The sequence below is a fragment of the Mytilus trossulus genome, unplaced genomic scaffold, assembly GCF_036588685.1.
Source record: "Mytilus trossulus isolate FHL-02 unplaced genomic scaffold, PNRI_Mtr1.1.1.hap1 h1tg000350l__unscaffolded, whole genome shotgun sequence".
In the NCBI taxonomy this organism is placed as follows: domain Eukaryota; kingdom Metazoa; phylum Mollusca; class Bivalvia; order Mytilida; family Mytilidae; genus Mytilus; species Mytilus trossulus.
In genome coordinates, this window is record NW_026963335.1 from 198,815 (window position 1) to 224,352 (window position 25,538).

The 25,538-nt window shown below is 31.2% G+C and overlaps 2 protein-coding genes across 2 annotated transcripts in view; both read right to left on the bottom strand.

Annotated features, from left to right (window-relative positions):
* Positions 1-1,254: 1,254 nt before the first annotated feature.
* On the bottom strand, positions 1,255-25,309 carry LOC134701849 (chondroadherin-like). Its single transcript, XM_063562968.1, has 7 exons — positions 25,264-25,309; positions 23,606-23,677; positions 11,487-11,558; positions 8,750-8,821; positions 6,015-6,086; positions 3,068-3,139; positions 1,255-1,333 (listed from the first exon to the last, which is right to left on the bottom strand). Exons 3-7 carry the CDS (start codon positions 11,552-11,554, stop codon positions 1,255-1,257), a joined length of 363 nt encoding a protein of 120 aa, XP_063419038.1. The 5' UTR covers positions 11,555-11,558; positions 23,606-23,677; positions 25,264-25,309.
* Positions 23,602-25,538, bottom strand: part of LOC134701850 (immunoglobulin superfamily containing leucine-rich repeat protein-like) — a 28,374-nt gene continuing 26,437 nt past the window's right edge. The window contains exons 6-7 of the mRNA XM_063562969.1: positions 25,264-25,335; positions 23,602-23,677 (exon numbers count right to left, since the gene is read on the bottom strand). Coding sequence (XP_063419039.1) covers positions 23,602-23,677; positions 25,264-25,335 — 148 coding nt within the window. The remainder of the gene's footprint in view (positions 23,678-25,263; positions 25,336-25,538) is intronic.

Consider the following 25,538-nt stretch of genomic DNA (forward strand, 5'->3'; position numbering starts at 1 on the left):
AAGTGATTTACTCTAACGTCATAGTTAGTGCCAAAAGACATAAATATGCGCCTTTAGATGTAACATGGCATTCTGAACCAAGCCTTTGAATCGTTCACTACCTTTTATATTGACCAACCGATTTATTGTTTTATCTGTTGAATTATGAATGTGTACTTGATGGTTATTATATTGTGAGAAGAAGTCAAAATACTACTAAAATAAATATCATTGTTATGTTTATTACAAATCTGTTTCTCTGAAATGTTGTTGATTCCACTCCTTCTGAATGATGGTTATAAACAGTCTTATACCTACCCTAGGTTTGTTAAAAAAAAAGAAGATTTTTTCGAAAAACTATGGATTTTCTTATCCAAGGCATAGATAACCTTAGCCGTAATTGGCACCACCTTTGGGAATTTTGGATCCTTAATGCTCTTCAACTTTGTACTTGTAGATAAATATTTTAATATGAGCGTCATTGATGCAGACTTATGTAGACGAAACGCGCGTCTGACGTACTAAATTATAATCCTGGTAAGATTGATAACTATTATAAGCTTTGGAAATAACTATTTGAACAAGAAATTTCTTCTAGCATGATTGTATAATATAACTATATTGTTTCTAAGCAAAAAGGTCTATGGAGACTCCTAACTCATTTTCTTAAATCTGAATGAAAGGAACTAATATAAAAAAACACCAGGCAAATTGGAACCAGAAACAAAAATCAGCTTAAATTTTTTTTTGCAAGTGATGGGAAAACTTTAAAGTTGATAAACGCTACACAACGTCAACACATACACTGTATGACTCAAGAACATGATGTTCGTATAAAACAATTTAAATAATATGTTATTACTAGGAGGAAAATCATCGGATAGTTATCTTTTGTTTTATATTTGATGAGGCTGAATACAAACTCACACATTGTTTCTTGTTTGAATGATAGGTAAACTATTCAACTTGCCTATTATAACTCCTTTTGTATTTCATGTTCAGTTGTTTAACAACTAGCCCTGGTTATCACATTTAAGGTAGAATAATTTTACGAACAGATGAAAATGATTTTTTGAGATTTTTTTTTAAATTGTGTATTTAAATTCATTTTTGAATAGTAAAATGAAAGTACTTCAGTTTACTGTGAATGTATACTTGTTTTGCAGTGTTAAAATGTGGTAAAAATTCTAAATAGGCTATCATTATCCCTTATGGCTCAGTCAATACTATCGTGCTACGTAGAAGTAGCAGGTTCAAAAACATGATTAATTATACTCACAAAGTACGGAGGTTTCCTGTCATTCCTTCGAACGTTCCATTGTTCATATTTGTCAATAAATTGTGTTCCAAAGTTCTACAGATATAATAAGTACAAATATCAAAGCATGGCTATCAAAGGACACTTTTTGTTAATAAAAACTTAAAGTACGGTAGTTTGAATTCAAAACTGTATATCATTTAATTGAACGGTTACTAAAAAATGGCATGTCATCCAAGTCTGAACAATATACAATTGTAGATGTCAATTGTCATACAAACAAGTCATGTATTCACTGTTTTGTAAACGATTTTATGAGAAATGTAGCCACTATCAAATCTAATAGCGAATCTTAAAGACGTTAATGCAATTGAACAAGCAACATATATATCAATAGTCTTTCTACAAGTTGTCATGAATCTTATATGTAGGACTCCTAATTTATAGGGGATTTTACTGTTTCTAAATCTATGGCAAATGCTGTGCAAATGGAAAACAATGCAGTACTAATACGACCAATGACTTGTCTTAAACAAGTAGTGGACATGTGGTCTATCGTCCTTTGGTTTTCGTTGTCTACGAATATAGTCCCTAGTGTAAACAGTGTATACCTTGCAAGTTTTATTTGATACACTTTCCCAATTTATTTCTTGATATTAAATGCATGAAATATTAAGTAAGGGGTGTTATTACATGTCAAACAAATTCTGGTGCTGAATCTTTATGTTAAGTAGTGAATTGGGCCAGTTCTAAAAGGTCAAATTTATCACGTCTGAAGCTGTCAAATTGACTTTTACACCCCCTTAACACAGAATTGTCAATATTTTGAGTTAGAGCTGGTAGAAGTTTCTATAATTTTGATATTATTTGTCTCACTGGTAGTACACTACAATGTAGAAATCTTTTTGAGAAAGAGCAGGTGCGATTTGTTAAATTTGAATTTATTGTTTAAAAGAAATGCACTACGAAATAACTGTGTTCTCGGGCTATGTACGACAACGGGAACATGTCTATGAACATTTAAGGAATGAACATTCCATTATTGTCAACAAAATCAGGATGACAAAAAAAAAAGAATCATAAATGATGAAATCATATACCATACAACATACTTCTGAAATGAAATAATGTGGCCCGTAACCCGTTTAACCATTCAAAAAACCATCTATTAACTTCCCCGTTTGAATGGCTTTACACAGTCATATTTTGGGTCCTTTATAGCTTGTTGTTCGGTATGTGCCAAGGCTCTGTGTTGAAGACCGTTCGTTGGCCTTTAAGGTTTTAAACCCCACCTACGATAGTAGAGGAGAATTATGTTTTCTTGTATATGCGTCCGTTTGTTTGTCCATCTGTCTCCTTTCAGGTTAAAGTTTTAAGTCAAGGTAGTTTTTGATGAAATGAATTCAATAATCGCAGGTTGTAGTTTCACGCATTAATCATAAATACTAACATTTAGTGTAGGTATTGTTTTGATTGGTTCACAGCAAGCTGGAGTCATTCTGACATTAACCTTTATTTCCATGTCTTCATGACACGAACTTCAACAATTTGTTGACAATTTTAGAATGAAATGTACTTCGGTCAACGCTTTAACAATAGAAGAGAAGTTTTAAATTCTTCAATATAACCTACATTGAAGCAGATACTAAACATGTGATGACTATTATGTTGTTGAGGATTGATATCTTGTTCATGTGTTAATAGCAAATATACATTGCATGAAACTTAATTTGCAAACAGTTTAATCAGATAGATATCGCACTGGCATTTAGTTTTTAATATGTAGTTACATGAAGATATAATATGTTTTCCTTCTAATAATAAACTTACAGGTAGTTAAGTGCTGCCAGATTGATAAATGCTCCAGTGTCAATCTCTGAGATTTTGTTGTTTGATAGGTGTCTAAATAAAGCAAAACAGTTTACATGTTTATCATGTTTATGCTATTGTTTGATTAAAATACGCTGCATTTGTACATCACAATTTTGTGAGTTTTGTCAAAAAGGTAACAAAGAGATACGTTGATATTTCACAAACATGTTTAACTCCGCCGCATTTTTTGCGCTTGTGCCATATCAGGAGCCTCTTGCCTTTGTTAATCTTGTATTATTTTAACTTTTGGTTTCTTGTGTACAATTTGGAGTTAAGTATGGCGTTCATTATCACTGAACTAGTATATATTTGTTTTAGAGGCCAGCGGAAGGACGACTCCGGGTGCGGAAATTTCTCGTTGCATTGAAAACCTGTTGGTCACCTGCTGCTGTTGTCTGCACTATGGTCGGGTTGTTGTCTACTTGGCACAATCCTCATTTCCATTCTCAATTTTAAAATAAAAAGATTTGAAAAAGCAGAAAAAATGATTAAAAATAAATACCCTAAAAAAGAAATAGAAAAAGAAAACTCAGATACAATAAAGTAATGGATAATATATCGCTGTTTTGCAACTGTAATATATAACTATAAATACATATTTAGAATGTAAAGAATTAAAAATAATCAGACGTTGGTTGTTATCTTCTGGAGTAATGCTACTATTGATTTTCGTAAATATCCACTTTTCCCAAAATGGGCCAATTTATTTTTGTTTCAACCAAATAAATACTTGGTATGAATAAAAGAAGGGCGTAAGATACCAGAAGGAGTTTCACACTCATTAATCGGAAAAAAACTTCAAACACCGTGACTAAAGAAGAAAGACAAACAATGGTATACAAAACACAACATGCAAAAATAAACACAAACCAAAAAAACTGGGGGCGATCTAAGGGTGCTTCGTAAAGGTAGGCAGATCATCTTTCACATGTGGCACCGTCGTGTTAAGATTTACAGACAATGTATCATATGTCATTCTATTTCATATAAGAGAAATAAAACCTGACCAATTAAATTATCACCCCTTTTTTTCATTTGTTCAAGCTTAAGTAACCATATAACCTCTTTTACAAAATATTCTATAGAAACACCAAACAAAAAAGAACGGTGATTTGAAACACCCAAGATATGTTTGACTCAGAAATGTTTACTGAATAATATGAAGCATACGTTTCCTACATATGTCAAATTCAGGGGAATATTTTTTTTCGAACCTTCTTCGTATACAACCGGGATTGACGTACTATGCGTAGGTGGTATAGCACCTTCTTAACACACTTAAAACATATTTTATCAAGATAAACATACACCACTAACATTTGAAAAATGTTTATTTCGTTGTCTCATTTTATTTTCTGAGACGTTTTATGCTTAATATTTAAGAAAAGGATATTATCGTTAGTGTGCAATTAATATAAAAGTATTCCGAGTCTTCAATTTTGTACCCTGTTACTAAATTGTCTAGACTTATAAGGTATGTCTATACCAAGAGAGTTCTTTAATATCATTACTGTATTTAGAAATTGACAAAAAAGTGATCACAGTCTTCTTTATCTTTACAATGCTCACATATTAAGTTGTCCTCAGTAATTTTCCACTTTAAAAAAAAAGGTTTATTACGTGGCAGAATATAATGAACAAGTTTCCATCTGAATTTTATTAATCTAATATCAGTGAGATATTGAAAATCATTTTTGTAGTTTTAATTTAAAAAAAAATATCCCTCATAAGAAAACTATTTGTTTTTTTTCGCGACTTTTTTTAAGTGTTAACATTTTATAAAGTTCACCTGTGCTCATTAAGGGAGTTGTTCTTTTGTACATAAGTTTTAAGTCACAATTGTCACCTTAGTTTTGATTCATTTTAATAACAAGAAGATTATTTCCCAATTTGTTGGAATAGAATTTTGAAATGATTGTCTAGTTATCATTTTTATCTTCACTGAATTTGGGAATCCAGCTGATATGCAGTGATTTTATGTAAGCATCAATGTCCGTCATATTTAATTTATCTCTTTTACGCTTCCAAAAAATATATATATATATTAAAGTTTTGAAATCTTGCAACATTTCTGTAGAAGTTATAGTGTTTGATTCAATATATGTTAAGTTTTTTTAAACAAGTGATTTGATGTTTATTATCTTTCCTATAATAGTGAGATTTCTTTTACTCCAATCAGATATATTTTTTTTTACATTTTAAAAGTTTTTTTTCAATGTTTAATTTTTGACATGCTTGTTTTGTAACAAAAGTAAATTCAAAGACTTTTAACAGGTGCAGTACACCAAATTTATATTTTCAAATTTATCTCGACAGCGTTTCAATTGGCCTAGCCATATCCCTTCAGTTTATGTTTTATTCAATTTCAAACGTGAAAAAGTACCAAACATTTAAATTGTATTAATTGCAAGAGCGATATCTTTTTTCGCTTGAAGAAAAAGAATAGCGCATCAGCTAATTGGCAAATTTTAATAGTATTGCTTTTACCGTATAGTTCGAAATCTAGTCCTTTTAAATTATTATTTTCCTTATCGTAATTGCCATGGCTCTCCCGTTTATTTAAGCCGAAATGACAAATATTTGAACTAATTGTATCACCATACTTCTTGTGATGTATAATAAGACCATATACGACAAAATTCAATGTGAGTAAAAATCAACGGCCTGCTATTAACATTATTTTGAATAACAACAACAAACACGTAATTATTGCTGACAAGTAACTAGAAACTCTAGATAACTAGAAAACTCGAAATATAATTATCTTATTCAGACAGGTTTGACGTTGAAATCTATGTAAGATATTGTATAAGATGTAATGAATATTTTTCTTCCTCAAACGAAGAAACCAGCAATGATGTATAATGCATTCGAAATGTAACATTTTATTGATACGCTTACTTACAGCTGGTTAAGTGCTGGAAGATCTTTAAATGCTCCAGTTTGAAGATCTGATATTTCATTGTTAGATAAGTATCTAAAATGTAAATTGTTTCACATGGTTAAACTATAGTATGATAGAAATTATAAACACTATACCGCTGCAATAAACGTGTCTTTTGTCTAAGGTAAATGATGTTTTAATTGCTATACTTTATATACGCATTTCACTTGTTTAACTGATCTATACAATAATACAACAATAATGCTCAAATGTCGTAAGTTATTTATGAAGAGACACATTAAGTTTTGTAGATGCGTAACAGATCGTCCATATCATAAATATACCCATATATAAGGTTGAACTAAAACAACTTTGCAACATGTTTCCCAAAAATATTCTCAATTCCCTATCATTTCTCTGTGTATTCGTGTTGAAGTTTTAAAAATGTTTATTCTTAACAAAATAAATATTCTGAATAAGAAATTGTTGATATATATAACGTATACTTGCAGTTTTAGTACATATTCAGTTGAACGAAGCTTTACAATAAATTATTATATTTCAAACAAAACTAGTGTTTGGAATACACTTTTCTTTCCTGGTTTCTGGGAAAATTGTAACAAATGATACAAAAGCTAATTCGTGATTTTTTTTATATCTCATATAACAGATTGCAAAAAGTAAAGGTACAAAAGTATTGAACTCAAAGGAAAATTCAAAAAGGTAAGTCCCTAATCAAATGACAAAATCAAAAGCTCTTACACATTATACAAATGGATAACAGCTGTCATATTCCTGACATGTTGCATACATTGTCTCATCAAGAAAATGGTAGATTAAACCTCGTTTTATAGCTGGTTAAAAAAGTCATTAGTAGTATACCGTTGTATACCTGTATGACAGTCGCATCAAATTCAATTATATTGACAACGATACGTGAAATAATAAGTAAAATGTCAAAAATACAGAAGTCGACATTGTGTTACAATCCAATGAATAAAAAAAAAACCAAAACAAACAAATATGTAACAAAGACGTACTAAATGGCTAAAAGACCAACCACATCGGCAAAAATTTAGAGAAAAGAATACACAAATGTACCATAGTATAATAACACAATGAAGGGATGTTTCAGTACAGAGCCACGTCATATATATAATAAAGAAATATAAAAAGGAATATAGAGAAAGCACACTATAACTAAATAAAGCAAAGCAACAAACAAGTTTTACAATAGCACAATAACGGTATTTCTAAGTACAGAGCCACGCTATATGTATCGAAGAAACTTTAAAATGCATAAAAACAAAGCACACTCGCAAAGAAAAAGACAAAAATACGTGAATGTCAAAAACAATAATGATAATGACAGAATGTTAAAGTACTACACGTATCTTAATCACAGTAAAACAAACATATTTAACAAAGAAGCACTAAAACGTATATATCAAAGTTAACGACCTAATTCATTGCTTTCTTAATTTGGATTTTTTTTTTATCTATGTTAAATCCAGCCTTTAACGATTAAAATCTTAAATACTGGTACAGAGTGGATCGATTAACATTGGCTCTATCGTATAATCGCGCGTGTGACGAAATCAGAAATCAGAAAAGTCTGTTGTACTGTTATTCATTTATTTTGAGTGTGTGCAAATAGAATTAAAAAAAAATGGATTTACCAAAAAAAGGAGAATAAAAAGGAATGTTATTAAAATATCAGCGAAACGATAGTTGCTTCCTCGATTGAAAACTGAACACCATTGCAGAAGGATTGAGTTAAAACCTACTTTAAAATAATGTTATGTCTAGTTATCATAGTTTTGTGTTATTACCTATGTGCTCAGTTTTAAAAAGAAGATAAGATATGATTGCCATTGAGACAACTATCCACAAGAGAGCAAATTTACAAAGAAATTAACATCTATAGGCCACCGTACAGCCTTTAACGAAGTATTTCTTAGTGTATTGTCATGTCACTATCATTGACGATTTTACATATGTTAAATGAATGATTTTTTTTAATTCAATCGTTTACGTTCGATCAAGTGTTGAGAAAAGAAACTGAACAAATATACCAAAATAATGTTATGTCTTTTCGACGAGATATATTCACCGATCCGCTGATATGAGATTCATGTTATCAAAGATGATTGCAGTGATTACAGCTGTTTATATAAGACGATATGACAAATATTTGAATTAATTTTTTATCACCATGGTTTCATGTAAGGTATATAAAGACCATACATGAAAAATTTCAAAGTTAGTGAAAATTAACGATTTGCTCTTTAAATTTTTTGCACAACAACAACAAACAAATAATTATAGCAGACAATAAACAAGAACATCTTGATAACTAGATAATTATATATAGCTCGAAATATAATAATTTATTTCATACAGGTAAGACGTTCAAATCTATGTTAGATATTAATTTAAATATATCAATCTTTTTCAAACAGAGATACCAGCAATGATCTATAATGCATCAATGTAAATATAACGGATTTTGATGAGATTGTCATCAAAGTGAGAGGGTCAGCACTATAAAACCAGGTTTAATCCATCATTTTCTACATTTGAAAATGCCTGTACCAAGTCAGGAATATGACAGTTTTTGTCCATTCGTTTTTGATGCGTTTTGTTTTTTGATTTTGCAATGTGATTATAGACTTTCCGAGTTGATTTTCCTCTGAGTTTAGTATTTTTGTGATTTTACTTTTTGCGATGTAACATTTAAAAACAAACTAACTTACAGGTAGTGAAGTGCTGGAAGATTGATAAATGCCCCAACTTCAAGCTTCGTGATTTTATTGTCAGATAGGTGTCTACAATGCAAATTGTTTAACATGATTATGCTATAGTTTTTATAAAAATCTTTGACACTATATAGCGCTGCATAAAATTTGTATATTATCTATAAATGTTTAATGTATTTAAAGTTTATTTTTATTATCTACCCACGAAACAGTTGTCTATATAATGATGCAACAGTAATTTTAAGATGTTTAAATCTCTGATATTGATTAAGACAAAGAAATTTCGGTTACTGCGTGTGACTAGACATTATCTCTGAAAGTGAAATAAATAAAATTTGCACGATGTATCCACCACCCGACACACATATATTCCAATTCCCCTATCATTTGTGTTTTCGCGTTAAAGTTTCAAAATATTTATTAATACCAAGATTATTTGTGTTAAAAGACATTTTTTATTATATATTACATTTACCTGCAGTTTTTAACGACATTTAGTACGTATTCAGTTCGAATGAGCTTGAAGGTAGATGGGGCGTCTACATTATTTGCAATAGATTTTTTTGATAATTTGCCAAAATGTATATTATGCTTTTAAAAAAAAAAATGATAAAAAGAATGGGTCACCAGCTTATTTTCACGCTTCACGGTGTTCAAAGTTGACAATTTTTTTATATAGATCATGCTTGAAAAACCCAATTCTCAGCAATAAAGCGTGATCTACACCATAACATTTTGAGATAAACTGTGAGAAAATGGCTTTAATATTATGTTTTCAGTTAAGAAAAAGAAACGGTGGGGTCACCGTACCCGTTTTCTTGTTACATTAAAACATGGAAATTCCTAACACTTTCTATTGTAAAAGCACCTTTATCTGTGAATTATCTGTCCTTGCATATGAGTTGCCTCCCCTTATGTGGCGAAGTTAGAAAAAAATGATCAAACAAAAGTTTTATGTTTTTTTGTTAAATACAACCATAAGAGAGGGACGAAAGATTACAAAGGGACAGTCAAACTCATAAATCTATAACAAACTGACAACGCCATGGCTAAAGATGAAAAAGATAAAGTCAAACAGAAAAACAATAGTACACATGACACAACATAGAAAACTTCAACTAATAATATTAACTGATAATTTCAACTTCACCATTTGGAACTCTTGGTTTAATAGCTTCCTTATGAGCAGCAACCCTCTAGCAAGAAAATCATGATAGGAAATACAAAATACAAGCACGGGAAAATCGTATCAATTGGGAGATATTTACCCCGTATGCAGGAGCTGCTTGAATGTTGCTACTTTGAAATGGAAAGTTCACAATTGGAAAGCTGAAATCATCTCTTTTGTCGTAAAGTTTTGTTTTCAATCGACCCTCATTGTCAATTTCTAGATATAAGTCAAGATATGAAGCCGACTTAACGGTATCTGTAGTATCCTTTATCTCTAGTTCGATGGGATAGATGCGTTCCACATAGTCACCAAATTTTGAATTTGGTTAAGTGAAAGAACATCATCTATATAGCGGAAAGTAGAGTTAAATGATATTGCTTACTTCTTATCTTTCTTCCCAAGAAGTACCTGCATGAAGTCAGCCTAATAATAATAAAAAAAGAAACAAGTCGGCAAGTAAAGGGTCACAGTTTGTTCTCATTGGAAAGCCGGCAGTCTGTTGAAACCACGTCCTCCAAACGTAACAAATATGTTGTCAATCAAGAAATCATGCATCTTGATAATATCAGTTTCAGAGAAGTTTTTTTTTGAATCAGCGTGATTCTGTACAAAGTAGGATTTATCCCTCCATTAGACAAGATACTTGTATCTACGTTGGTCATTCCTTTTTATGAAGCAAAGTAATACCAACACTTTCAATTTGTCTCTTGGTTTGGAATGTGGAATACTTGTGTAAAGAGTAGAAAAGCCAAATGTTTTAATATTGTTACAAAATGAAACAGAGAGTTAAATTGTATGTTCTCTTAAAGATCTTTGGAATTTTTTAGTATCCACATCTGATTGACGCCACCTCTAGAATAGGCAGTTTCACAATAACTTTGAAGCCCGTCTTTGATTGCTGATAAAATAAATGTTAATAATTTAGAAAGAGGTTTCATGGAGCACTTGGAAGACCCAGCAATATACCGTTGTTTGTAAGGACACTTATGTAGTTTAGGTATCCAATACAGTGATGGAAGATCCAGTTCGTCATTTTTGGTTGAATTTCCAAAGGAACTCAGAACAGACCTATGATTATCCAGGATTTCCTCTTTGGTAAGTGTCGTGAGGGTATATGTTGAGTTTGCAAATAATTGTCAATACCTAATTCGTTTATCAAGCATTTAATGTAATGACTTTTACACACACAAACAATATGACAAAACATGTCATTTTCTATACCGAAGTGGAAGTTCTCACACATAATTTAGAGTTATGAGTTTGACTGTCCCTTTGGTATCTTTCGTCCCTATTTAACTTACAACTCTATAAAATTTGAACATTTCATTAAAGATCTAGACTTTTATTTCTGGTATTTTCAAATTCAAGATGGAGGAAGACACCCTATCTTCCTTAAACGGAATAACTCTATTTACGACAAAAGAGCTTCTTAAGCATAACAACTCATCCCCTAATTTTTGTTAGAACTTGTTAATTTTCATACATATTTAGTTTATATGCAATAGTAGAGTGGGGCTTTATTTTGTTTTTGGATATAATGTTATATATAAATAATATACTCACAGTTGTTGAAGCGATGTCATACTATTGAAGGTTCCATTCTGAATCTCTGTCAGCGAATTATTTTCCATATACCTAAAACAATTTTTATTTATTAACTATAAACTATAAACGTCAAGTATGATTGTCAGTTATACAAATGTTTCTTTTTTTATATGTAAATCATAATAGCCGATAACAGTTTCTTCTGTTAAATATTGGAAAGCATGTTTTTCACAATTAACTGTAAGAGACATATATCTTGCTTGAAACATTAACTGTTTGAGTGGAGCTATTATGTGTTTCTTTATGGAACGCCGGAACTGTCTTATAGTGTAAATATTTAATGTGTTTTGTCGCTTTGCCTTTACGTCCTGTCATTTCTTCTTTATGTTATGTGCAGATGCCTTTATATCCTGACACGGCATCTCTGTGTTATGTCAAATTAGTAATTCGTTTGGTCAAACAATTGTATGATATGTCATTGCTAAACTTTGTTGTGTAAAATATGCATTACATTATGCTGTAACTACTATATATTTTGTGAATACTTCGGAACTTTATGATCAACCACCTCTACATTCTCTCATATTTTATCTATGTTGTGTCTATTATTCTTTTACGTAAGTCAGTTAATAATTGCGTCCTGTCTCAAGTGTTTTGTTTTGTTTTGTTTTATTCACCTTTGTTCTATGTTAATCTCATGATATTATAGTCTTTGGGCTTTTTGTTGTGTTACACATATGTATCTCCAGTGAAAAAACATAAAACATCATGGTATAATTCATATGCGTTTTGCCGTACAGTTGATACTCTCTGTGAGCATTCATTACGTCATGTGCAAATGTCTTTTACATTATGTGCAAACAACTAATACTTTTGGGCAAACCTCGTTTACCTTTTGTGCAAACATCGTTTACCTTATGTGCAAACATCGTTCACCCTATGTGCAAACATCGTATCTTATATGCAAACACCTATTACGTTATGTGCAAATACCTATTAAGTTATGTATGAAAACTACATCGTTATGTGCAAACACTCTTATGCGCAAATACCGTTTACATTATGTGCAAACACCGATTACGCTATGTGCAAATGCCTATTACATTTTGTCCAAACATCTATTACGTTAGGTGCAAACACCTATTACGTTATGGTAAACGCTTTTTTGACACATATAAATACAAAACGCATCAGTGATACACACTTTGAAAATTAAGAAAATTGTAAGTTTTAGCTTTCTAAAAAGCTCTGAACTACTTCGCTGTATTCTGCTGAAAGTGAATTGAAGGTAATATGTGAGCATTGGGTTGTGATTTAGTATTGGAAATGTAGTATTTTTATATATTGATTGATATAAAAATGTTTTATAAATATTTAGTTTTTTGTTCTACTTAAAGAATATGCGTTAAACATCCATTCTTTTTATATTTTGTTCACTTTACTTGTTGAAAATTCTAATATTTACAAATACATAGACACGATTCTCGAGATGTGTCTCTCTAGAGGTGTGCCTAAATTGACAAAAGTCATAAAATACAGTTAATGCAATTTTGAAAACATTGAACAGGAACATTGTAAGTTAACAAATCGTACGACGTTACGCGCAATGTTCGTACCGTTTACGTTTTTGTATGTTTTGTGGATAAAAATGCGCTGCAGGTGCAGAAAAAACGTCTTTTAAGTAGAACAAAGATATCATTGTGCTGGATATAAATGTCCTTTTTCAATTATGTCCATTAAAACATGATAAAACTCATTTCTTCGTGTTGTTATGCATTTGATTCTGGATTTTGGAAAAATAATGGGCTGTCCCGGGTAATATTTGATGACGAAAACTGAAGAATAAGCCTTCTTTTCAACTTTTTTTCGCCGATTTTTATTATTTTGTTTGTTGCGACAAATTGCCATGAAATGACAACCCACTATGATATATTTTTTACGGCTAATGGCGTCTCATTCTATTACGCCATGCAAATCTGCAAAGTTTCATAGTGTCCCATCTCCATTTTCGAAACTACTTTAACGAAACAGTTAAAAAATACGGATAAATGATGTCATCAGGTGAGAAAATGGTATAGCTAGTTTAATGCTATTTTTTTGTAATTAATTAATTTCAAAGGCAAAATCGATCAAACACAAAAACAAGAAAGATCCTACATTTTTTAACTTGGTGAATACAATGTCACGCGTTTATTTTTTACAAAAACGTTGAGTCCAGTAGAAATAAACGAAAACGATGATTAGTTTTGCACTTTATAGTCGACAATCAATATCTTATATAGACATGTTATTTTTCTAATATTTTCAAAATATCTATATTTATCTCCATTGCATTCGTACTTTCCGAGAAAACAATGTTTGAAAATTGGTGACTAGATGTCGCACGCATTAAATTTCTTACGGCGGCAACCTGACGCCATTTTGAATAGCCAAAGCAACAAAAAACGCAGTGCCATAAAAACACACAGAACAAGCGTGCAACTTATATCAATCGATTGTCGGTGCATGATATATTGTTCTACATATATAGAGAGATACTTTTTAAACTACGATTTGATTTATCTATATGTTACTGATTTTTCTGATTATTTCTATCATTCTATGATATTGATAAGTGTTGCCCTCAACCCGGAACAGATTGAATGTTTTATTTTTACTCGCAAATTTTTAATTAAGTGCAGCACTTGCAAGTTTAAACGAGTAAAACTTGGGTGCGTAATTGTACGAGCATTTTTTTGTTTGCGTTTCTATCTTATAGCACTAAAGAATCTTCTTTAAAATTTACGGACGAAGAATGTTATTCGGATGATGCTCCCAAAGTTTTTGAAACGATACGAATATATTACTGTAAAAACTAAGAAAAAACTTACACTTGTTAGAAAATACATTAAACCGGGTAACATGTTGAATTACTTTAGAGAACTTTAGGACAAATTCGCTGGACATCAGACGGAGTAGAAAGTTTGCCGGATATTTCATGTATTATCACTTTATATCATCGGTTCAGTATAAGTTACGAAATTGTTTTTGAATGTTACTAAACCGACATTAGTTTCCAACACGAATATGAAATTTTTATTGGAAATTATTCTTCGAAACTTCGTTAAAGGGACATTAAGACGCAACCAGGGGCTTTTTCAAGTGGACATTATTTTTTTTCGCGGGAACGAAATACTACAATCTGCGGTAGATTTTTTTAAATATTGCGGAAAACATTTGAACGACACTAAGTTACTGTATTGTAAGCGCCGAATCGGGAGTATAGATCGTGACACCATATCTTTTAAATCGTTCCTAATATTTATAGTCTCTATAAAGTTTTTTTTCTTCTTTGAATGATGCTTATTTGACAGTTACGTATCTGTCATGTTATTCTTGTGAAAACTATTTGTTTGGTACTTACAAAGACTGCATAAATAATTCCATTTGAAGTATAAAGACCCCATACCGACAATTGTCGAGAACAACTGAAGCCGTAATTGGAGGTCCCGCAGAAGATGTGGTATGATTGCCAATGAGACAATTAACTCTCAACAAGAGACCAAAATAACACAGACCTTAACAATTATAGGTCACCGTACGTACTACAACAATGAGTAAAGCCCATGCCGCATAGTCAACTATAAAGGGCCCCGCAATGACAATGTAAAACAATTCAAACGGGAAAACTAAGAGCCGTTTTTTATTTAAAATTAACGAAATACAAATATGTAACACATAAACAACCGACAACCACTGAATTACGGGCTCCTGTCTACATGGACTAGGGACAGGCACAAACATACATAGTGTGGCGGGGTTAAACATGTAAGCGGTATCCCAACCCTCCACCTAACTAGACAGGTAGATTAACTGTACTTATTCTAGAAGTATTTTTGTAGCGTCTTAACCATGAAAAACGTCAGATTTTAGCGAAAACGTATTTTATATTTATATATGCTTATAGGCACGAGCATCGCTCGTAACGTCTACATATTGCAGATTAGCAATGCAAGTAAAAACGTATTAATGATTGATATTATATTTTTTTTAATTTTAGTGAGTATTTTATGCATAATAAAACGACCATGAATTAATAACATTTGATCTGAAATGTAATACACATACTTAATTTTTCGGCATTTGATGTCCTCAGAAGAGAACAGTCTGTAAAGACTTATCTCATTTAAGCCAATAGTTGTTGCTGAATTATAGCCACATCATGAAGCAACCGACCATAATTTATATGTGAAAAGTAATTATTTCAAGATGGCGTGTATATCGACTGAAACTAAAAGCTCTGCCCTGTTATTCGAAGCAAATAAAAAACTATATGTAAAAAACAAAATGCAACCTCATTTCTTTACGGAAAATATGAACAGAAAATAAGTTGATATATCAAAAAAAGAAGACGTGGTATGACTGCCAATGAGATTACTTTCCACAAAAGACCAAAATGACACAGGAATGTACAGTTTTAGGTCACCGTACGGCCTTCAACATTGAGCAAAGCCCATACCACATAGTCAACAATAAAAGGCCCCGAAAAGAAAACAATTCAAACGAGAGCACTAACGGCCTTATTTATGTAATGTTCTTTTCCATCTGGCGGGTCATTTCATAGGTCGCCATATCTTGCTTACATAATTATAACATATGGGTTTGGAAGGCGCCAAATTACATTTATGAGTTAAAGACTTTTGACAAGGTCAACACATTATATATGCGTCTATTTAGATTACATTGACTGAGGACGAAGATATTTTCTCGCCACCTCTTATCTTGTATTTTTTTTAATTAGCAGGGAGTTTTGGCAAAACTGAGTCCCGAGCCCCCTCTTAATCAAACAAACTAACTAATAGAACCAACTAACTCAGCTCCATCATTTTCAAAAATTCTGGTTCCGCCACTGGTAATTGATTGAGAAATCAAAAAGAGAAAAAAAATAGGGTTTTTTTAACATAAATTAATAAGATGAAAATTTCGTTTAACTCGTTAGAAACATAAATAAAGTAAAAACATCTTTAATATTTATACACACGTACAGAAAAGTGTGTTACCGCATGCGGAGGAATATCTCAAGAACGTTTGCGATATCCCATGCAGAGTTATCTGTCTTTGCTACCTCTCTCTGCTTGGGACATTAAATGTTTTGCTGGAAAATATGAATGCCCACTCAAATGCAATCTATTAGAAAAATCGAAATATTACAGAAGAGTGTCCACCATGCACTTGCACAGCACTATAATTAAATTAGTACAATAGAATGATATACAAATGGATGAAAATTATATATACATGTAACTGTAATTTACAAATATCAAAATATTGTATAACAAAAAAACAGAGTTTACTAATTTGTATCACTTCTACGATGAGGGTGAATTTATCATCCACGCACAGAAAAAATAAATGTCTGTACTTTAACGTCACTTTTAGGTAACGAGATGTGATTTTGTTTTCTGAGACAAGTGCTTGTGACCGTCCACAAGAACTTGCGGTCATCCGATGTTAAGTATTTCAGTACTTTGATTCATATCTTTAACATAAATCGGTTCTTAAATGGAAATAAAACATAACTAGGATTTTATATTTTTTACAAATGTCTTATTGTCCTTATATTATCTTGATTCATTTTAAGAACTCAAATCGTATCAATGACATACTGCACATTTAAAGATTTTTGAAACTGGGAGTTAGTTGGAAATTGTTTCATGGTGCTTTAAACGGATGGACAAGAGGGTTCCGAAATTCCAATAATACAAATCATGACAAGTGAACTTTATTTATTTATAATCAGTAGCATGACAATTACAGAAGAATTTCCTTTCCGTGTTAAAGTCTGTCACATTTTTATTTTCGTTATATTAGAATTTTGTTTAAATAATTCTAAATATGTTACGTCGATTTCAAGGCGAACAAGATTGCACCAATTCAAGATTGTTTCCGCACTTTGAGGATAATTTAGATTGAATCATATGAACTTCATGCCTCGCTAGCCATTTATATAAACAAAAGTCTCGCTTTAACAGTAGCCGAGAAAAGGGGGACCGATATATCTAAAAATTCGTAAGGGTTCAGCGGAACTAAGTGTCTCGACTACTTTTACTGTTTATCTCAGGCTCAACAAAAATGAGGAAAAAAGTCTATAAAAATAATACTCCCTATGATACGATCTTTGATTGTAAGAAGCTTCTGTCCACGTTAAGTAAAAATACAGGCTAGTTTATGAATCTAATAAATGTTTTAAAAAAATTAACTCAGACTGGAAGTCCATTCATAAGTAAAACACAGGTACAAAATCTTAAAAAAATTTCCTTCTAGATACTAGTTTTTGATCACAAACCAGCTTCTATCAAGTTTGGTACCAATCCAAAAGAGTATAAAAAGTTATTAAAATTCTAAAAATATTACATTATAACCACAGAGTGAATATGTTATTTCACAGAATGAATGTAATATTTTCTGGCAGAAAATCTTAGTTCATTTATAAGTAAAATACGGAAAAATAGAATTTTATTTTTTACAAATTTTAATTCTGGATACTACATGTAGCTCATAAACAAGCTTCTGTCCAAGTTTGGTAGAAATCAAGTATAGTTTAAGAAAGTTATTACAATTTCAAGAACTTTAACCACAGTGTGAATATTTGTGGACGCCGCCGCCGACGACGATGACGACGACACCGACGACAACGGAATGTAGGATCGCTATGTCTCGCTTTTTCGACTAAAGTCGAAGGCTCGACAAAAATGGCAATATTTAACAAAAAGTGTCAAAACATATTTAGATTGATAACATTTAGATCCAATAGAATGTATTTGTATGAAATGTTATATTTTTTAAAATAAAATTTGTCAGAATAATGATGTGCAGGCTAGCAAATTCCTTTTATGAACATTTGGCTTAATTGTGTATTTGGCTATATTTATCGAACCATTCGCGTTCATAACTAAACGCATCGAAGCTTACCGTTTATACCGTATATCCAGTAATAATATTCATTGAATTTATGACTCTCCGTTCGATAAATAAGTTTATGTTTCTAATTTATACGACGATATTCGTTGAAATATTGAACAAAAAAATATATTCAACAACTGTGGAATAATGTATTGATTATGAATGTACTTTGTCGGTAAACGTAAAATTTATTTATACGAGCTTTAATTTAGAGTATGGCCAGTGAAGGTGAAAAAAGGCTGATAACCCTTTCATCCAGAATAATATGTGAATGCGTCATTTTTGTGGATTACAGGATAAGGCAATTTTTAATATGAAAAAAATAGTTTTTTTTTTTAGAGAAAATGCAGCTTTTTGTTACAGCCGTCTACCTGCCTGATCCAAAATCGGATCAAATTTTTCCAACATCCATGTGAGTTTAAAAAAAATTGTCAGATAAGAGAGGCGGGTCACCTGACCACCCCTTTTCAGGACATCCACCTTTTCAACACGCCTTGTCAGGGACGGAGGAAATATTAAGTCTTAGGAAGGTTATTCAGAATAATATTCACAACTGTTAAGGGAAATGAACGAAAATAAAATCTTAAACATTTTGTAGGATTCCTTAGCTGCTACGTGAATCGTGTGAGACGTCATTACATTTGTAGCATTAATCTAGTACATATGAAAACCATACTGGGAGGGTAATAACAAATCATCCTGGTGTATTGTGTAGAGTTGTCACATTGTCATTCGTACCACATCTTCTATTTTATATTGTTTTGTTCCTTTCAGTTGCACCTCTTGGAAACTTAGAGTCGTGTCTGTATATTTGTTAAAATTTTCCACAAGTAAAGTGAACAAATTTTCTAATAAAATTAAGTATGGAAATGGGGAATATGTCAAAGAGACAACAACCCGACCATAGAAAAAACAACAGCATGGATGCATAATGCACACTTTTAAAGTGGAGCAAAATAATTTCCCATAAAACTAGATAAAACTAGATACATTGAATGTATATAGCAGTTTTACATCAATCAATATCATTATAAAAATCCACAGTTTGTAAGAAAGGTAAAAAATTTAATTTTCTTCATTTTCAAAATGCATATCACTGATGCGTTTTGTTTTTAAATCTGTGTCAAAAAAGCGTTTACCAGAACGTAATAGGTGTTTGCACATAACGTAAAAGGTGTTTGCACATAACGTAATAGAGATTTCCAATAAAATGACTTTACTCGACATAACCGACCTAACTCAGCGTATTTCGTCCTACTGCATTGAAGCGTGACGGAGGGGAGCATACACTGCATGCATGTTTTGCTATTTGAACACGCATTGTTGCTGGAATATGCCTTCAGTAAAATTCAACCACAACTGGTTTTTTTTTACGCTTTTAATATTTTGTCATTAAACTTTGAATGACTTTATAGACATAAATACTATAATAGAAAAAGGAAATTACCAACTTGTAATCAAACACACCCACCATTTTTTGTCATTTCACTTGACCCATATTTTAGTTCTTCTCACATTATGAATTTTAAAAACTACCGAGACGACATTTAGCATAAAAATATTAAAATAACAAATTCCGAAGCGAGAAGGTTGCCTTTTTATTGTTTTTAATAGATTTAACGTTTAGCACACCCGAATGTAAAAGGTGTACTCGACTTTTAAAACAAAATAATATTTTTCTATAATTTAATTGAAGATAATTTCATGTGGGCAGAATTTATATCAATTATCTATTTTTCAAAAGTACTTTTTCGTCTTTGACTTTACCAAATTATGGGGCGAGGTTTTTGTTTAAGTATACCTAAACTCATTGTCATTGTCAAAACCATGAATTTACAACTCCTGTGAATCGTATGATAGGTACAGATACGTATATATACGTGGTCTTATGACAGTGAAGTTTAGGCGGGAATCTCAATAATCACGTGATATATACAAATCATGATTTCTTTCGTTTTTCATCATCTTAGAAATATTTTATATTGCTAAAATTTATTATGAATGGGTGTCATAGTTAAGGAATACTTAGTTAAAACTTGAGTAACGCATTTAACAAAATTAATTGGTTAGCAACAACCGATCCCGTTATGTGCGTACGTCGAGTTAGGTACGTATGTCATTTTATTGGAAATCTCTAATAGGTGTTTGCACATAACGTAATAGATGTTTGGACATAATGTAATGGGCATTTGCACATAACTTCCATGGTGTTTGCACGTAATGTAAGCGGTATTTGCACATAAAGTAATAGTGTTTGCACATAATGATGTAGTTTTTATACATAACTTAATAGGTATTTGCACATAACGTAATAAGTGTTTGCACATAAGGTAAACGATGTTTGCACATAGGGTGAACGATGTATGCACATAAGGTAAACGAGGTTTGCACAAAACGTATTAGTTGTTTACACATAATGTAAAAGGCATTTGCACATGAAGTAATGAATGCTCACAGAGAGTATCAACTGTACGGCAAAACGCATATGAATTATACCATGATGTATTATGTTTTTCACTGGATATACATATGTATAAACGCAAAATAACGCCAAAAGACTATAATATCATGAGATTTACATAAAACAAAGGTGAATCAAAACAAAACGTCTAGAACATTTGACATAGCAATAACATTTGAGACAGGACGCAATTATTAACTGACTTACGTAAAAGAAGAATAGACACAACATAGATAAAATATGAGAGAATGCAAAGGTGGTTGATCATAAAGTTCCGAAGTATTCACAGAATATATAGTAGTTACAGCATAATGTAATGCATATTTTACACAACAAAGTTTAGAAATGACATATCATACAATTGTTTGACCAAACGAATTAATAATATGACATGACACAGAGATGCCGTGTCAGGATATAAAGGCATCTGCACATAACATACAAAAGAAACGACAGGACGTAATGGCAAAGCGAAAAACACATTAAATATTTACACTTAAAGACAGTTTCGGCGTTCCATATTTCTTGATTAATGCTATATATGCATGATACTGTATACTCACAGTGTCAGAAACGATGTCATACCAATACAGATTCCACTTTTTTTTTTATTTATGAGGGTATAACACAATTTTTAACATTAAACCATACTCTTTTATTCTTAATCAGTAGTTTTAAGCATTTTTATTGTAATAGTGAGTAAATTGGAATATTTCCATTACAAATGTGTCATATTGTTGTATAATGTTTTATTATAAGCATTTGATAGAAGTGACATACTACCAAGGCAAGAATAGTTTACCTCAATTCAAATCTTATGAATCGATTAAGAAGACAAAGAAACAAATACAAACCGAGAGTATGGAAACACACTCTGAAAAGGAACGAGACCAGGTGCAATGAAAGGGGAATATATCAAATGCGTTCCTCCACAGCCATACAATTCCCTCCTCAGTAGGCACGTTATAATTGGGAATAGGGCATACTTGGTTAAATTATTGATTTAAGCACATATAACAAGATCATCTCTCGGATACCATTAACTTTTTACATGTTATCCCTTATAACTATATTAAGGTAGATCATAGGTATATATTTCCTTAGAGAGAATTTTCTGATACTTTACAAAAATGAAGATTTAAGTATGCTTTTTCACAAATATAATAAAAAGTATGGGTCACTATGCTATTTTCAAGCTACGAGTCATTCAAAATTACATTAATTTGCTTAAATTGTTTTTGCACAAACACATTAATAGTATTAAAAAAATGTATGAGATAGAACTTTGAAATGAAATATGAGAAGATAAAAATAAGAATTTTCCTACCTGTCTGGAATTCAATTTTTAACTTAGAGAGTTATCTCCACTTAAATGACTAAGTAATGAAAATTGATTCTCAAAAACACAACTATTTGGTAATTGTTTCTAATTATTTGGATAATGCAATACATCAGTAAATAGTTATGAAAGTTACCAGGATTATAATTTAGTACGCCAGACGCGCGTTTCGTCTACATAAGACTCATCAGTGACGCTCATATCAAAATAGTTGTAAAGGCAAACAAATACAAAGTTGAAGAGCATTGAGGATCCAAATTTCCAAAAAGTTGTGCCAAATACGGCTAAGGCAATCTATGCCTGGGATAAGAAAATCCTTAGTTTTTCGAAAAATTCAAAGTTTTGTTAACCGGAAATTTATAAAAATGACCATATAATTGATATTCATGTCAACACCGAAGTGCTGACTACTGGGCTGGTGATACCCTCGGGGACGAAACGTCAGTAAGTATTTTGATCCCTCTAATTAGCATATTCATTGTTTTCAGATCCATCTTGTTTTTTCATTCTCACATTGAATGATAAATTAAAATCTTAAACGGTCGTTTGATCTTATCACAATCTTGAAAATAAATTATTCAGTCATGTTTATTCCAGTTCAAACATTTTGCTTGCAGTTAATCAGGTACTATTCAATACCTTTTCTGACAATTCAGTATAAAGTTGATATGAACAAACACCCTCTGAATAATGAGAACATGATCTGATCAGTACTTTATTAACTTCTATGGATAAGTCTGACTGATGTGTTGCATTTAGTATGAAAAAACCTTTAAGAATTTTGATAACTAAATGCTTTTCAACTTCATACTCCTTTTGGCCTTTTTAACTTTTTTATTCGATTATTAATGATGAATCTTTGGTAGACAAAATTCGCGACTGTCGTACTTCATATTAACCTAAAATTTGATGAATTACTTTAAAACTACTGTTTCGATTGCACAGTTTAAGGAGGTTTTCTCACCAAGGGAGTAAACAACCTAGACGATTGTACTTTTTGTCGACATGAGTTTTCATTTGTATAGTATCGGTTATTGTTTACAACTGTTTACAAAACTTTGAATTTTTCGAAATACTATTGGTTTTCTAACATAGGAGCTGGTTACCTTATCTGAATTTGGCGACACTTTTCGAAATATTGGGTCCTCATTGCTTTTCAACTTTGCACATAATTTTACTTTGTCTTCTTTAAATTCAAACGTCACTGGTGGGACTATTGAAGACGTAACGCGCGTCTTGCGTATAACATTTTTTTGTCTGGTTACATTGATGTTTGTTTTCTACAAAATTGTTTTAAAATTACGTAAATCTGCAGTTTCCAATAGTTATTTAGTGCAGATTCAGTTGAGAAGAGCTACAATATCATTCAATGTCACATATACATGATAAACTCACAGTCGTTGAAGCGATGTCAGACCATTAAAGGTTCCATTTTTGATCTCTGTCAGTAAATTGTTTCGGATATTTCTACAATGTTTAACAGATATTAGTTTTCAAAAGTTAGATCACAAAAAATATTGAACTCTGAGGAATTCAAAACCGAAAGTCCCTTATCAAATGGCGAAATCAAATACTCAAACCCATCAAACGAATGGACAACAGCTGTCATATTCCTTTCTTCCGAAGAATATATAAGAATAAACGTGGTCTTATAGATAGCCGATCTTTCACTTGTATGACAGTTTCATAACAGTGTGAGAGTAAATGGCGAAAATACCGATTTCTAAACAGAGAGTAATCAAAATAATCAATCGATACAAATTCTAATTTTATTTTTTTTAATTCTTTTTATGCAATAATTTTTTTCTTTGTCTCATTTTCTTAGACGTGTTATGCTTAATATATTCAAAAAGGATATTATTGTTAGTGTGTAATTAATATCAAAATATGCTGGGCCTTCAATTTTGTATCCTGTTACTAAATTCTCTAGACTTGTAATGTTTGTGTCTATACCAAGAGAGTTCATTAATATCATAGCTATATTTATGTAAAAAGTAAAATCACAAAAATCATCAATGTTATCCGATATTTCATTGTTATATAAGTATTTAAAATTTAAATTGTTTCACACGGTTAGGCATCAATGTCCGTCATCTTTAAGGGATCTTTAAGGTTTGTCTCTTTTACCTTTCCAAATAAATTATATATTAAAATTTTGAAATCTTGCAACATTTCTGTAGGAATTAAGGTGTTTGATGCAATATATGTTAGGTTTGTTTAAACAAGTGATTAGATGTTAACTATCTTTCCTATAATAGTGAGATTTTTTTTACTCCAATCAGATGTTATTTTTTTTTACATTTTAAAAGTTGTTTTTTTTAAGTTTAATTTTTGACATTCTTGTTTATTGTAAATTCCAAGACTTTTGAAAGATGGAGTAAAATACATTTGTATCTTCCAATTTATCACGTCAGCGTTTCAATTGGCGTAGCCATATCCCTTCAGTTTTTGTTTTATTCAATTTCAAACGTGAAAGCAAATTTTAACAGTATTGCTTTTACCGTCTAGTTTTATTTTAGTCCTTTTAAGTTATTATTTTTTACCCATCTTTATTGCCATGACTTCTACCGTTTATTTCAGCCGAACGTTTCGTTGTGTTTCAGGATATTGTCGTGGTTTCGCTTAGATAGCAATGTTAAAACTTGTAATTGTAACGTGTATATCAATAATAATTATTTTATTTTTTGAGATGGTCCCTTATGTAAATGTCTTACCTATAGACCCTCGACTCTCAACTGTCAACAATTTTTATTTATCTAACATGTCTAATAGGACCATATATGACAAAATTCAATGTTAGTAAAAATCAACGGTCTGCTTTATACATTTTCTGTATAACTACAACAAACACGTAATGATGACAAACAAGTAACTAGAAACTCCAGATAACTAGAAAATTGAAATATAATTATTTATTTCATACAGGTTTGACGTTCAAATCTATGTTATATATCATATTAAATGTAATGAATCTTTTGCTTCCTCAACCGCAGATACCAGGAATGATCTATAATGCATTTGAAATATAAGATTTTATTAATACGCTTACTTACAGCTGGTAGAGTGCTGGAAGATCTTTAAATGCTCCAGTTTCAAGATCTGATATTTCATTGTTAAACAATTCTCTAAAATGTAAATTGTTTCACATGGTTAAACTATAATAAGATAAAAATTATAAACAATATACCGCTGCAATAAACGTGTCTTTTGTCTAAGGTAAATGATGTTCTAATTGCTATACTTTATATGCTCATTTCACTTGTTTAACTGATCTATACAATAATGCAACAATAATGCTCAAATGTCGTAAATTATTTATGAAGAGACA